At 39.2% G+C, this 16,617-nt stretch overlaps 1 protein-coding gene across 8 annotated transcripts in view; it reads right to left on the bottom strand.

Moving 5' to 3' along the window:
- Positions 1-16,617, bottom strand: part of lrrc56 (leucine rich repeat containing 56) — a 148,722-nt gene that overhangs the window by 56,449 nt on the left and 75,656 nt on the right. For 7 of the 8 annotated variants that reach the window (XM_087996436.1, XM_087996434.1, XM_087996435.1 and 4 more), the window contains one exon: positions 15,745-15,942. The exons of the other annotated variant lie outside the window; for it this stretch is intronic. In XM_087996436.1, the coding sequence (XP_087852562.1) occupies positions 15,745-15,942 (198 nt within the window). The remainder of the gene's footprint in view (positions 1-15,744; positions 15,943-16,617) is intronic. 8 annotated transcript variants of the gene reach the window in all.

Below are 16,617 nucleotides of genomic sequence, written 5' to 3'. Positions count from 1 at the left end.
TTCCTATATGGCTTCATATCTCGCTATCTATGTAATCTCTTCCAACACTGCAGCCCTGAGATGTAGGCACTTCTCCAATTCTGACCTCACCAGAATCCTGATTTTGATTGTTCCACCAGTGGCAGCTATACTTTCAGCTGAAAAGGCTTTACACTTGAAGTTCCCTCTCTAAACCTACATCAAATTTCTTTTAAAATGTTCCTTAGAATTTGTCACTTTAGTCAAGCTTTTGTTCCCTAGTATCTCTTTCAATGTTTCATTGTCAAATTTGCCATTAAAATACTACTGTGTAGGTCTTGGATAGGCTTTGTTACATTTAAAGTACCACAAAAATACAACTGGTTGTTGTTCCTCCTCCAAGAATGGATATCTGACAGGCTATTACAGCTCAGTTGTTGATTGATACTAGATAAATACATTTTGTTCCTGATCATTTTGAAGCCTGCTAAAGTAAAACAATTCAGTTTTTAATCTTAATATTACAGCACTATCATAGTATTATTCACACAGAAGGAAATTATTTAGTCCATCATGCCTCTGCTGGTTTTGTGAACGAGTGATCCAAATAATTGTCCCATTCCTTCATCTATGTATCTAGTATATATGATTTTTTTTAAATAACTACTCCCATTAATTATTGAGGTGTCTTATTTAGTAGTACAGGTAGGAAATAATCTAATTCAATTTAGATACAAATTAAGTCCACAAAATATCTCAAAGGTCACCACATCCAAAGAATTAACTTTTAGAGGGCAATAGACTACAAGATCAGTAGACAGTAAGATCACATAACACACATGGGATGAATGGCCTGTTTATTGTTTTGTATGGTGATGATTGTGGGACAAATGCTGGCCAAGACACTCTGTGAATTCTCCTGCTCTTCCTCAGCTAACAGCAGAGAATTTCAATCGAACTCAAGCTCAGGCTGCAATATACAGGTTTTACAGGGCAAATTTCAGAATTGTTTCTCTTTCACCATATTTCATACTAAACAAACTTATTGTGCTCAGATTTAAAATCTTATCTTAAAAACAGCAATTTGACACTCAAAATTCAGTGCTCAAATTAGACTCTGGCCAGAATTAGGTGAACTACTAGCTGAGTCAAATCAACATTGCATCTTAATATTTAACTTCTGTATGCAATATTGTCTCTCTGTATCTGTAAATTGCACAATTTATTGCTATTTTGAAATTGGAACAAAAGTCAGTCCTATTGATTCTACCATCCAAAAAGATGGTTAAAATTTGCTGCAAAGGTGGTTGCCTGGGATCACAAACATTACCCAGCTGCAGGTAGTGCACACCTCCTATATTGCCATCACCATCTAATCTTGCTTTATACATCTAACAAGTTTCATAAAATTCACTTGGTTTATTTATTGATTTTAAGTAATAAGTCTAACTAATTTACATCATTATCTTAAATTTATAAATTAACACATTTATGCCCAGTACAAGAATGAAGATATTACAAACTTTAAAACTATGCTTTTAAAATTAACCTAACAGCTTTTTAAAAAAGCAGACAACACATCACTTGACTTTGCCAATATCGGCTGCAGACAGACATTAAACTCAATTCAAATACCTAATTAAAATATGAACTTTCAAACTTACTGTGATTGTACAGTGATTGTCTGATTGTTACTGCAGACACATCATGATATACGACACTTCTTCCAGTATGTGGTTCATAGTAAGATTTATTTGAGTTTGTTTGTTGTGATCAATTCTCCTTTGTCTGAACTTTGTCTATAGCCTGTCTAATGATCAGTGGCAGATTTACACCATCATAGAGTCCTTACAGAGTTAATGTTCTTAGTTAATAAGATGATTTATTACATGATAGCAATACTATCATTAGTCAGGCATAATCTGGGAAGCTGTACAGGATACATCTGCTCCATCCAAAGAATATGTATAACATCAACAAAATGGGTGGGTCTCAATGTAACACAAAACTGAACACATAACCCCTTCAGAAGCATCATCTTATACAGCTACTTGTGAAATTCTCAGGTCTCTTGGTTGAGGATGAACTGCTATCAGAACAAAATGATCACACATTGATTGTTCCATCTTTCTACTTCACTCTGGACCACAGAATAATCAAAACAGTACCTTTCCTCAAAGGTGTTCAAAGAAACCTTTGAATTGAATATTTCACTCTATTACAAAGAACTTCAGTGGCAAAACAGGATGTGCAAGCCAAATTCACTCTGATGCTTTAGAAAGTGATAGGTGGGCTCATAATAAGGCACATGCTTAAGACAGCCATGTTTGCGATCTGCCTTTTTAAAAATAACAGTTGAAGCTATTCTGATCAGATACACCATGAGAAAGAGCATCTGAAAAGCCACTGAACCAGCCACAGCCAACTTAAAAAAGCTAAAACTTGAAATTGGGAAAAAGGCTCTCTTCCAACCTACTCAATCTTCAAATTTACCTGAGAGCTGACCTCCAGGCATTTTAACTATAGGATGCGTCACAACCAATTTAACATACGCCGCTTTTTCCAGACCTTCATTTTGAATTAAAAGATACCAAAATCTTTACAACTATTAATTTCATTGTCTTTCCCCATATCTCTATCTAATGTGTGTGTGTGAGTGATAATGCAAGTTTGTGCGCATGTGTGAGAGAGTGAGAGTCAGACAGCATGAAAGTGTGTGTGTGTGTGTGTGTTTCCCTCTCTTTCACCATAACCTCTGGTGCAAGTGTGTAATCTTCTTTGTTTTTAAATTATAAAAACCTGATGCTGGAAATACAGGAAGTCCCCAGGTTACAAATGAGTTCTGTTTTTAAGGCTGTTTGTAAGTCGAATTTGTATGCAAATCGAAACCGTAAGTGAATATGTACAGTTCACATCTAGTGTCAACTAGTCAGATATTTGTCTTAGAATATAGGATAAATTTTACCTAAAACATCTTAAATATAATAATACAGTAATAAATGTAACTACAATAAAGTATTTATAATTGAAAGAGTGACAGACTGTGTGTGTGTGAGTGAGTGTGTGAGTGTGAGTGTGTGTGTGTGAGAGAGAGAGAGAGAGAGAGAGAGAGAGAGAGAGAGAGAGAGAGAGAGAGAGAGAGAGAGAGAGAGAGAGAGAGAGAGAGAGAGATTGTACCTATATACACACAAAAAAATTAAAGAAACATTTCTTAAACTGTTTAGATAGAAAGGAAAAGATAGTGATTAAAGGTTAACACTTACTCTCCTTCCAACTGATGTCTTACATACTGGAAGGGGCCTTAATTAATAATTATGACGACTTTATTAATTGGATGATTCGGCTGTTGTTGGGGAAACTGGGCGCCTCCTAGCAGAGCGCTTTAGGGAACATCTCCGGGACACCCACACCAATCAACCACACCGCCCCGTGGCCCAACATTTCAACTCCCCCTCCCACTCTGCCGAAGACATGGAGGTCCTGGGCCTCCTTCACCGCTGCTCCCTCACCACCAGACGCCTGGAGGAAGAACGCCTCATCTTCCGCCTCGGAACAGTTCAACCCCAGGGCATCAATGTGGACCGTCAACAGTTTCCTCATTTCCCCTTCCCCCACCTCACCCTAGTCCCAAACTTCCAGCTCAGCACTGTCCCCATGACTTGTCCGGACTTGTCCTACCAGCCTATCTTCTTTTCCACCTAACCACTCCACCCTCTCCTCCCTGACCTATCACCTTCATTCCCTCCCCCACTCATCTATTGTACTCTATGCTACTTTCTCCCAACCCTCACCCTCCTCTAGCTTATCTCTCCACGCTTCAGGCTGTCTGCCTTTATTCCTGATGAAGGGCTTTTGCCCAAAACGTCAATTTCGCTGTTCCTTGGATGCTGCCTGAACTGCTGTGCTCTTCCAGCACCACTAATCCAGAATCTGGTGTCCAGCATCTGCAGTCATTGTTTTTACCTCGTTGGAGAGGATGGGCCTGGTGCTGGAGAGAATGGGCCTGGTGCTGGAGAGTCAGGGTCTGATTCCGCTGTTGGAGAGCGGAAATTTACTTCTGAAGTCAATTTCTTCAAGTAAACATCAGGAGTGGCTTGAACAGAGCTTTTCTTTTTCTCATTAGAAATGGCCTTGTGGTAGCTGAGTCCATCGGCAACTATCCGGTAAACTTTGGTGAACCTCTCTGCATTAAAGGAGGCCATGATTTCCTGATCCATTGGCTGAAGTAGTGATGTGGTATTGTGTGGCAAAAAGATAACCTTTACATTGGGGTGAAGGTCATCTAAAGTACTTGGATGTCCAGGGGCGTTGTCAAGTGGGCCAACGAACCACTGAAAACGTGCAGTGTTTTGAGTGTCACACAAAGTTGTCTGCCTGTTCGTTTGTATGAACCATTGTATGTAGCTAGATTTTAGAAAATAGTCTTTACGGAGGTCAGTTCATAAGTTTGGGTGTTCATAAGCTGGGCGTTCGTAACCCTGTATATAAGTTAGGACATTGAACTGGTGTGTCAGAAAACACACTAATGTCACACATGAAAAGTCTTTGATCATGAATAATAAGAAAACACAGAAACTCTGTACTATAAGCATATTCATGAAAATTTTGCAACAATGTATTTATTAATTTTATACTTAAATGTCATATATATATATATAAAGCAGCCAGTTTTTCTCTGCTACACACTGCATATGAAGTGAAGATCAGTAACTTCATACTTAATCCCTTTTATCCAATAATTTCCTTCTTATTACAGCTGGCAATAAAAGTGAAGGCTATCAGTGCAATCTGATTAATAATTCAAAAAAGGTCATTCACTGAAATATTATCTACTTTCACATGAATAAAAATTCTACATCAATTTATTTATAAAGGAAATTCATAGAGATGAGACAGATACAACAATTCTCAAACAATCAAGACAGGAAAATAATACACCTCCATTTTGAGAATATTTTCAACTAAACCGGCCATTGCCAAACCACTGTGTTCGACATCAGAGTGCATGGGGACAACTACTAGTGTAATAATCCAAACATGCAAATTTAAATCTCACCAAGGCAGCTAGCAATTTATTTACTTTAATAAAATCTCAAATTAAAAAAAAACAAGTAGCATGAAGGGTGACCATGAAAGATTGTCAAAATTCTATTTGATTTACTTATGTCCTTTAGGGAAGGAATCCTTACTTGGTCCAGGTCCTGCATGTGATTTCAGACTCACATCAAAATGGTTAACTCATCATAGCTTCATACGGAATGGCTGTACAGTTGTACTAAACCCACAACAAAATACAATTAAAAATTAACCAGCCACATCAATTGAGACTTCAGATTCAGACACGACAAAAGCAGCATTTGGCCTGCAAAGTCCACCCAGTTATCGTCTAGGAACTTGACAAAATTTGGATCAACTGTCCCACAGACTAATCAGCAACAACCTGGTATAGTATTATTTACAATAATACTTTTTATTTGACATTCCAGACTCCTCCATCACTAAAACCAACACATCAGTTCAAAACTCTACAGTTCTTTTCCATATTCCAATCCCAGTTTTTCCAAGATAGCTCACGGTTACTTGGCAAAGTGAAAAATTGGCTAGGTATCTCTTACCCATTAAAGGCAGAACAAACGTTTTGCAGCCAACTGCCATCATACCAGTCTACTTTCAGTCACAGCAAAGTGATGTGAGAGATCATCAACAGTCCCATTAAGAGCCATATTCAACAATAATCTGGTTACCAGTGTTCAGGCTGGGCTCCTAACAGCCTTGGTACAAATATGGACAAAGCAACTACATTTCAGAGGTGAAATAAGTGATCGCCCTTGACTACTTTTGGCTGAATATGACAAAGAGCCCTATTAAAACTGAAGTATTTGTAGAATAGGAGAAATCTTTCCAATGTTTGGGGTTATAGCACAAAGGAAGATGGATATCACAGTTGGAGAGCAATTGTGTTAGTCAGAGATGATTAAGGAGCAGTTTATAGTTCAGCAAAGGAGGGCCAAGATGATTCAGAGGGGAAACATTGAGTATGAGCAAAGACTTGAATAACTGTGGACAATAAGAGTTTCTAGAAATATGTAAGATGCAAAGCATTAGTGAAGACAATTGTAGGACCCTTACAGTCTGAAATGGGAGAATGGATAATGGAGAACAAGGACATGACAGAATAATTAAAAAAAACTATTTTTATTCTGTTTCACAGAAGAAGACACAACAAATTCTCAGAGGCTCGAGGGAAGCAAAGTCTTTTCAAAAGGAGACATTGAAGGAAATTGGAAAAAAAGTAATGGGATTGAAAACTGATAAATCCTCAGTGAGGACCTGATCAGGTGTACCCTAGAACTCTGTGGAAAGTGATTGCTGGACCTCTTGCTGAGATATTTGTATCATCGATAGTCACAGGTGAGGTGCCGGAAGACTGGAGGTTGGCTAACGTGATGCCACTGTTTAAGGTGGTAAGGACAAGCCAGGGAACTATAGAGCAGTGAAACTGATGTCAGTGGTGGGCAAGTTGTTTGAGGAATTCTGAGAGACAGGATGTACATGTATTTGGAAAGGCAAGGACTGATTAGGAATAGTTAACATGGCTTTGTGCATGGGAAATCATGTCTCATAAACGTGATTGAGTTTTTTGAAAAAGTAACAAAGAGGATTGATGAGGGCAGAGCGGTAAATAGGATCTATATGGACTTTGGTAAGGCATTCAACAAGGTTCCCCATGGGAGACTGGTTCGCAAAGGTTAGAGGAAGTGGTGGTGGCTAGTACAATTGCAACATTTAAAAGGCATCTGGATTGGTATATGAATAGGAAGAGTTTGGAGGGATATGGGCCAGGTGCTGGCAGGTGGGACTAGATTGGGTTGGGATATCTGGTCGGCATGGATAAGTTGGACCGAAGGATCTTTTTGTAATATTTCCAAGTTTGCTGATGACACAATCATGTCGATCATGGGGAGGGAGTGGGAGTATGATATAGGGTGAGCCATGATCGTTATGAACAGTGGAGTGGGCTGGATGTGGCAAATTGCTACTCCTGTTCCTATTTCTAAGCTCCTATATATACTCTTACTTCTTCGTCATCAGGTTAAAATTTCAGAACTGCCTATACGGGACCACGTTCACCATAATAGATGACACTATACTAGGTGGGAATGTGGTGGTGAGGGGAATGGAAGAAGGCTTCAGGGTGATTTGGGCAAGTTGAGTGAGTAGAGAAATACATTGTAGATGCAGCACACAGTCAGTTCTGCTATAATGCAGTAGTTCCATTCTCATGCAATCCCATGTTAAAACAAAATCGCATAATAGCAACCCCATTAAAGCTAGTGGGGCTGGAATCGGGTTATAATCAATACATGCTTTAAAGCTTTAGAAACAGTGTCTCCAATTTGTCAATCGTATTATAGCAGATTTGCATTGACGAAACACGTTATAGCAGATTAAATTGTAATGTGGATAAATGTGAAATTGTCTGCTTTGGTTGGAAGAACAGAATGGCAAAGTAATATTTAAGTGGTAATAGATTGGGAAATGATTGAAAAATGAAGGAACCATTTTACACCAGTTACTGAAAGCAAGCATGCAGATTCAGGAAGCAGTTAAGAAGGCAAATCATACGTGGCCTTCATTACAAGAGTGTTTAAAGTATAGGAGCTAGGAACCTTACTGCAGCTTTATAGGTAGTGAGACCAAATCTGGAGTATTGTGTGTAGGTTTTCTCTCTTTACCAAAGAAAAGATATAATTGTCTTGAAGGGAGTGCAGTGAATGTTTACCAGACTGATTACTGGGATGGCTGGTATATTGTATCAGGAGAGACTGCATCCACTAGGGCCTGTATTCACTGGACCTTAGAAGAATGAGTGGTGAGTTTCTTTGAAGCATATAAAATTCTGATTGTGGTTGGTGGATCTAGAACCAGGGCTCATGGTCTTAAGATATGTGGCAGGACATTTTGGACTGATATGAGGAGAAACATCTTCACCCTACTCCTGTACCATTACATCATCATCACCAGGCTAAAATTCTGGAAATGCCTATATGGGAACACCTTCACCACAATAGATTACAGAAATTCAATCACTTGCTCACTACCATCTTCTCAAGCTGTGGAATTTTCCACCACAGAAAATTGTGGACATAAAGTCACTAAATACATTTAAGATTTCTAGAAGTTAAAAGTGTTAAGGGATATGGAGAAAATGTGGAAGCACGACATTAAGTTATAGGATTAGCCATGATCATGAGAAGTGGTGGAGTGGGCTGAACATGGCAAATTGCCCATTTCTGTTCCTACTCCTGTACCATTACATCATCATCACCAGGCTAAAATTCTGGAAATGCCTATATGGGAACACCTTCACCACAATAGATTACAGAAATTCAATCACTTGCTCACTACCATCTTCTCAAGTTTAATTAGGGGGGGCGCAATAAATGTCAGCCTTGCTTACAATGTCCACATTCTACAAATGAACAAAGATCCTGATTTCCCTGCTCTTCAGTGGTCTTCTGTTCCACTTAGCTGATGATCTACTCAAAAGAATTTGGCCCTTCTTCAATGACAGAAATAAAGTATTATATCCAAACCCTCCAACTCTAATGAAGCATACCAGCTAACCTTTCAAAATCTATGACAGTCAATCTGCTGCTGCTTAGAAAACAGCTTTCAATCATCCATTTATGCTGAACACTGATATTCTAAAAAGACTTCAGAGGTATATACTGTACAGGGATCACATAACCTGCATTAGATACAATGTAATCAGAGGGAATAAATTGTGAGATGATATATCTATCTGCAAAGAAATAATCTTAAAAGTAACCAGAGACAGCATACTGGCATTGTCTCTGAAAATATTCAAATATTCAAAAATTCAAATCGTCAAATAGTGACAATACAAAGAAAGAGAAAATTAAGAGCTAATTTAGATTTAATAACCATTAAATTCCTTTCGCTGACCAAATCTTGTCGAGCTTCTTATTAACTTATCAGCTAATGTTTCAGTACTTCAACCTAAATTATCCAAGAAAGCATGTCATCAATCAACAGGCAGTTTAATAGCAGACTGAATGGGAAAAATAAAGGAGAAAAACTAATACTGAAATTAGCCCTGGTCTATATAGACAGTGAGACCTGAACTTGATCGTGGTTAAAGCACATCTGTTGAAAAAGGACAGGGGAGTGGTTCTAGTAAACTAGGCAGCATTCCTCCCTTAATCATCATTACACTATGTTGTTAACTGGTCATTCACCTTGATGGGACACTCATCCCATCAATTCATTGCTAGCTTTCTGTAAAGCAAAACAGTTTTTCCCATTTCCCTGCTCTATGCCTGTGGCCCTGCAAGTTTATTTCCTTCAAGATCCCATCAACGGGTCTTCTGAGATCATTGACTTTCTCTAGTTCTATCATCCTCATGTTCAGTGAGTTCCAGGTCATTATTACTCATTACAAAAAAAAAGTTCTTTCTCAGATCCCTTTGCCAATTCTTGTCTCTCAGTCCTCATAAGTTAGTTAATGTGAGTAGCTTTCCCTTGTCTACTTTGTCGAAACCTGTCATAAGGTGTACTCCAAGATCAAATTTCCTTTCAACCTCAATTGCTCAAAGGCAACCTACTCCAGCTTTTCCAATTTGGATTGAATCCTGGCAATTGATAAGCAAGGGAATCTTAGTTTCTTTGTAAAAGTCTAGTTGTTATTTTTTGTTTAACATTTAACTGAAATCCACTGTTTCAATTCTCAATTTCCCAGCCTTAAACAGGATTTTACAAGGTCTTCACCAAGGATGCAGTTCAAGTGAGCAGAATAAGAAATCCAGACGAAGCTGATTTTTTTTTATAAATGGAATCAATGAGTTCTTTTCCTTTAGAAACATGAAGCTCGGCATCTCTGTGCAACTCAGCACAAAGAGCTAGGAATTTGGTAATTAGGGGAGTATAGAGTGGAAGAAGGAGTGCTTTATCTTCTGGTGTTTCTCATGTTTTTGGCCTATAGGAATTGGCTTCTAGCTAGTTGCTTGATGAACATCTCATAAATGGTTATGGCCGATTCGTTTGCTAAGGTTTAAAATAGTACAGGAACCTCATGGTAGGTTAAATTAAGATAAATAAAAAAGGACAATAAATCATTGAATAAAATAATAAGTAGTTAATTAAAATGAACTAAGGCTGACAAACCAGGTGATGTTCAAGACTGCAGCTAGAGAGAGCCTTTGGCTGCCAGTGTGATCTACGGTAATCATTTGCAGTAAGTGTTTTCAGCTACAGGAGCTTTGGCTTGGCCTTTGAGCTGGACACCAAGCTGCAAATGCTGTGACACATCAAGGTAGGGGAAGGTTACCCAGATGCTTTGTGTCAGAAGGCAATCACCCCTTAGGATAGTGTCATTTCATGTGATCAGTGGTCAGGGCCAGCTGAATAATGCTGCTAGTGAGGTAAGTAAGGGGACCCGGAAGGTGGGAATACAGAAGTTTCAACCTTTGCAATTCGTCAATAAGTTAGAGATTTTTTTCAACTTATTTTAAAGACAGTGAAAGCAACATGAGCAAACTAACCATGACACTGTGATGCAGAAAGCCATTCATGTTTGGGGGAACAAAATGTAGAGGTATGTAATCTATGAGATATTTCTGTGGAGCTGCCAGGGTTGATTGGAAGGGGAGCCGAGTAGAGAGGATGGTGCAGCAGCAATGGCAGGAGGTTCTGTGGGGTAATTCAGGAGGCACAGCAGAGACTCATCCCACAGAATTCATCCCAACATATTAAAAAGGGAGTTTGAGGCAATTATGGTTGACAAAAGAAATCAAGGACAAGCAAAAGAAAAAGCATACAATGTGGTGAAATTTGTAGGAAGCCAGAGGATTGGGAAGCCTCCAAGACCCAGCAGAGGGCAACTAAAAAAGCAATAATGCAGGAGAAGATGAAATAGGACGGTAATGTAGCCAGTAATATAAAAGAATACTCAAAGAGTTTTAAGATTTTTTTTAAAGATATCTAAAAGGATTAGAGAGAAGCAAGAGTGGACATCGGACCACTGAAAAATGAGGCTGTAAAAGTAGCAATGGAGAACAAAGAAATGATGGAAGAACTGAATAGGTACTTTGCATCAGTCTTCACTGTGGAACACACCAGTAGCCCACCAGAACTTCAACAGAGTCAGGAGGCAGAGGTGAGTGGAATGGCTATGACTAAGGAGAAGGTGCTAGGGAAGCTGACTTGTCTGAAGGTGGACTATGCCCCAGGGTTCTGGGAGATAACTGAAAAGGCATTGGTGGTGATCTTTCAGGAATCACTGGCATCAGGGAAGCTCCCAAATGACTGGAAAATGACTAAACTAACACGCGCGTAATAGAAAGGAGGGAGGCAAAAGGTGGGAAAATATAGGGCGGTTAGCCCAATCTCAGACATTGCTAAGATTTGAGAGTTCATTATTAAGGATGTGATTGCGGTGTACTTGGAAGTGCTTGGTAAAATAGGACTGAGTCAGCAGGGCTTTGTCAAGGGGCAGTCATGCCTGACAAATCTGTTAGATTTTTTGAAGTAACAAGCAAGTTAGGCAAAGGAGTGCCAGTGGACTAGAAGGCCCTTAACAAGGTTCCACACAGGAGATTGCTAATAAGATCAGGGACCAAAATAGAGGATTGGATGGCTGACAGAAGACAGAGTGGTGGGAAATGAGTCATTTTCACGATGGCAGCTGGTGACTATTGGAATTCCACAGGGGTCAGTGTTGGAGCCACAACTATTCACATTATACATTAACAATCTGGATGAAGGAACTGAGGCTCAAGTTTGCAGATGTAATAAAGATTGGTGGAGGGACAGGTAGTGTTGAGGGGCAGGGATGCTGCAGAAGGATTTAAATAGGCTAGAAGAGTGGGCAAAGTAGTGACAGATGGTATACAAATACATGATTTTCTACTTTAATACTTCAATTCCATCTCAATAAAAACAACTTTCCATCTGATTTCCTAACTTGCTGCTTCTGCTACTCATGTACAGGAATATCCAAATTTCTCATTTTCACAGCATTTTGCAGTCTCATTTCATTTAAATAACATTCAGCTTTCGTATTTTTCTTGTAAAAGTGGACAATCTCAAATTTTAATACATTAAACACCATCTGCTAAATTGTTGGCCACTCAGTAAACCCATTGATATCCTATTCTATGTTCTCCTTGCATGCTTTCCTATTTTGCATCAGCTAATGTAGTTCCATCATTCAAGTTCTTAATATAGATTGCAAATGGTTCAGACCCCAGCACCAATCCCTGTGGCATCCCAATAGTTAGTTTGCCAACCTGAAAGTGAGCCATTTATCTCAAATTCCTGTTAGTTATCACTCCTCTCACTCGGTTAATAGATTAACTCCAACACAAGAAGTCTTTATAGAGTCATACAACACAGAAACAGACCCTTCGGTCTAACTTGCCCACATCAACCAGGCATCCCAATCTTACCTAGTCCCATTTGCCAGCATTTGGCCCATATCTTCTAAGAGAAAGTGAGGACTGCAGATGCTGGAGATCAGAGCTTAAAAATGTGTTGCTGGAAAAGCGCAGCAGGTCAGGCAGCATCAAAGGAGAAGGAGAATCATATCTTCTAAACCCATCCTATTTATATACCCATCAGATACCTTTTTAAATTTTGGAGTTGTACCAGCTTCCACCACTTCCTCTGGCACCACCCTATGTGTGAAAATGTTACCCTCAGGTCCTTTTTAAATCTTTCACCTCTCATCTAAAACCTATGCTCTCTAGTTTTAGACTCCCCACCCTGGAGAAAAGACCTTGGCTATTTACTCTATCTATGCCCCTCAAGATTTTATAAACCTCTATAAAGGTTACCCATATCCCTCTGAAGTTCCAAGGGAAAACAGCCTCAGCCTATTCAGCCTCTCCCTATAATCCAAACCCTCCAGTCCTGGGAACATACTTGTAAATCTTTTCTGAACCTTCACAAGTTTAACATCCCTCCGATAGAAGGATGACCAGAATTATATGCAGTATTCTAAAAGTGGCCTTGCCAATGTCCTGTACAGCCGCAACATGACATACCAACTCCAAAGCTTGATGTTCTGACCACTGAAGGCAAATGTGTCATATGCCTTATTCCACCACCTTGTGCACCTGCGACTCCACTTTCAAGGAAATATGCACCTGTACGGGCGGCACGGTGGCACAGTGGTTAGCACTGCTGCCTCTCAGCACCAGAGACCCGGGTTCAATTCCCGCCTCAGGCGACTGACTGTGTGGAGTTTGCACATTCTCCCAGTGTCTGCGTGGGTTTCCTCCAGGTGCTCCGGTTTCCTCCCACAGTCTAAAGATGTGCAGGTCAGGTGAATTGGCCATACTAAATTGCCTGTAGTGTTAGGTAAGGGGTAAATGTAAATGTAGGGGTTGGGGTATGGGTGGGTTGCGCTTCGGCGGGTCGGTGTGGACTTGTTGGGCCGAAGGGCCTGTTTCCACACTGTAATCTAATCTAATCTAATCTACCCCTAGGTCTCTTTGTTTAACAGTCCACAGGGCCCTACCATTAACTGTATAAGTCCTGTGCTGATTGCCTTACCAAAATACAACACTTCACATTTATCTAAATTAACCTCCATCTGCTACTCCTTGGCCCTTTGGCCCAAATGATCAAGGTCCTGTTGTACACTGAGATAATCTTTTTCACTGTCCCCTACAAAACCTATTTTGGTGTCATTTGTAAACTTAGTAACCAAACCTCTTATATTCACATCCAAATCATTTATATAAATATTTCTTGTGCAATATCTTTTATGTGATGTATTATTGAAGGCCTTTTGGAAATCCAAAATGTTCTACATCTCGTGGTTTCAAATAAACATACTTCAAATGTTAATGAGTAATGTACTGCTTCAGCCTTGGCGTCAGTTTCCCACTCCAGTGAAACCTTATGAAGTATTGCTCAACAATAATTTTTCCATGTGCATGAATTCCCAAACAGTCATGAGTCTTTCGAATTCTTCCTCCAAAGCTAGTGGAAGCTAAGTCCTTCAATATTTTTAAAACAAGGGTGAATAGATTATTTGCAAGCAAGAGTTTGAGAGGTCTTTGGGATAGATGAAAAGGTAGAGTAATCAGATTGACCATGACCTTATTGAATGATGACATGGACTCAATGAGCTGAGTGATCTACTTCTGCTTCCAATTCATACGTTTCCTTTATCTATTTAATTCATAATATCCTCATAGAATTCTAATAACTTTGCCAATTAAGCCTTTTTTTGATACAGACATGCTAACTCTGATATTTTATGATTTTCTAAATGTCTTACTAATACATCCTTAATAAATGAATTCCAGCATTTTCATAATGATACCCGTTAGGAAAATTACCTAGAGTTTTGTGCTTTGCTACCTCTTTCCTTTCTAGAATGGGGACATTAAATTTGCTGTTTTCCAATTTGCTGAAACCTTTCCAGAATCCAGGTAACTTTCAAAGATTATATTCACTATCACTGCAGCCAATTTTATTTTTAAGGTCCTAGGGTGTGTAGCTGTACTTCAGCAAGAATGCATTCAACAAAGCCAACATTTAAAAGCTTCAAAGAAGAAAGTTATTGCAAAAATGCAGCAACAGACTAGTTTTAGAAATTGTCCAAACTCTGCCTTCCAGCATTCCACATGACCTTAAAAAGCCAGCTAAGATATGAATTGTATAGAATAATATTTGATGTTCCTTGAAAATGCTAATTTCCAAGAACCTTTCCCTAAGAAAAAGCGAAACCTACCTGACAAAATGAAGATCTTCCCCATCGAAACCATCTTCATACTATACATGAACCAGAGAACCTTTTGATTTGAATGAAACCTGATATGACAACCAGAATTTTTCATATTGAACTCACCTTTATATATTAATAGACAATTCATGAACAGGGATGTGATATTGTTACAAGATGTAAAATAATGCAGGTTTGGGGAGGGGTTATGGGAATCACCACATTTTTAAAATATAGTTTTAATAAGTGAGTATTTAGAAGTAACAGCAATGATTGTAGCAGACAGTAATAACAGGAGAAACAGAAAACAGTAAAAAGAGCACTGCATAGTTTGGAGCTTCTCAGAGAATAATTTTAATGAGAGGATTGACTGCAATGGAATAATGAAACTAAAAACCAGCACTGAAACTGCAATGTTTTAAAAGTAGCAACTCAAGGGTTAATAGCCTGAGTGCAGTTCAGAAGTTTGGGAACAACCTGCCTGGTTTAAAATTTAAACAAAGCTTGGGAGTTAATCATCAGTCATCATTAACTGGTCAATTTTCTATGGCAATGCCTCAGAGTCCACTTGCAACCAATCAACACTCTCCTCTTGTACAACGTAAATGTTCTTTCCTTTTACTATGATGTTTCTTGTGAATTGAACTGGTGAGTGCAAGATGAAAAGCTTTGATGAAATGTCCTCTTTCAGCAATGCTCAAGTTCTATACCACCAAATGACCAGCTATAGCTTTGTTTTCAAGATCTGAAACAAAAATAGAAATTGCTGGAAAAACTTGGGAGGTGTGGCAGCATCTGTGGGGAGAAAGCGGAGTTAACACTTAGTTTGGAGACTCTTCATCAGATCTAAAGAAAGGTCACTTGACTCGAAATGTTAACTCTGCTTTCTCCCCACTGATGCTGCCAGACCTACTAAGTTTTTCTTACCTTATTGTTTACAAGATTATTCTTGTTGGCATTTCATAAATAATGTGGAATAGATAACACGATAACAGTACACACAGAAAAACATCAATTTACTCTTTTACCTCAGGGATCCCTGGATTTTGTCGTGAGCAAAATGGGTTCCCCTCCAGTGTGAGTGTGTTCAGCTTGCTGCACAGAGCTACATAGTGGATTTGTACAATATCATCAATGTTGTTCCCTTCCAGGTCTAGTACTTCAAGGTGTTCCAACATGCTCACCGGGCTGACATCTGAAATACTGTTATATGCCACATATAGTTCCTGCAGCAAAGATAAGAAAATGTAACACGTAGAACAAAAGTAGGCCATTCAACTCCTTAAAATTATGCCTCCATCCAACTAGACAATAGGTGATCACTGTCTCAACCCCATTTACCCACATCACCAGTAATTTTCAAATGGGACCTCTTTAAACTAAAAGCCCACCCCTAGATAAAATAGTTCTCTCTATCCATTCTATCAACTTTTACCATCAACATTCAGACTTGGGCTAATAAGTGGCAAGTAATATTCACACCACACAAGTCCCAGAAAATCTACAACAAAAGAAATTCACTATCTCGCTTTGACAATCAATTACCATGCACCGCAAACAAGATCCATCACGTCAGGGCATTACCATTGACCAGAAACCTAACTGGACAAACCACGTAAATACTGTAACCTGAAGAGCAGAGGCTGAGAGTTCTAAGTTGAAGAGTGTGGTGCTGGAAAAGCACAGCTGGTCAGGCAGCATCCGAGGAGCAGGAGAATTGACATTTTTAGCATAAACTCTTCATCAGGAATGAGGGGGTAGCCCAAAGGGGCTGAGAGATAAATGGGAGAGGGGGGTGGGGTTGGGGAGGGAAGGTGGCTGAGAATCGATAGGTAGATGAAGTTGGGGGTGAAGGTGATATGTCAGAAAGAAGGATGGAGCGGATAGGTGGGAAGGAAGAT

Source organism: Chiloscyllium plagiosum, unplaced genomic scaffold (genome assembly GCF_037043375.1).
Source record: "Chiloscyllium plagiosum isolate Xiang-an unplaced genomic scaffold, Cpla_swu_hap1 HiC_scaffold_18, whole genome shotgun sequence".
NCBI lineage: Eukaryota > Metazoa > Chordata > Chondrichthyes > Orectolobiformes > Hemiscylliidae > Chiloscyllium > Chiloscyllium plagiosum.
This window is presented reverse-complemented; position numbering and strand designations above follow the sequence as displayed.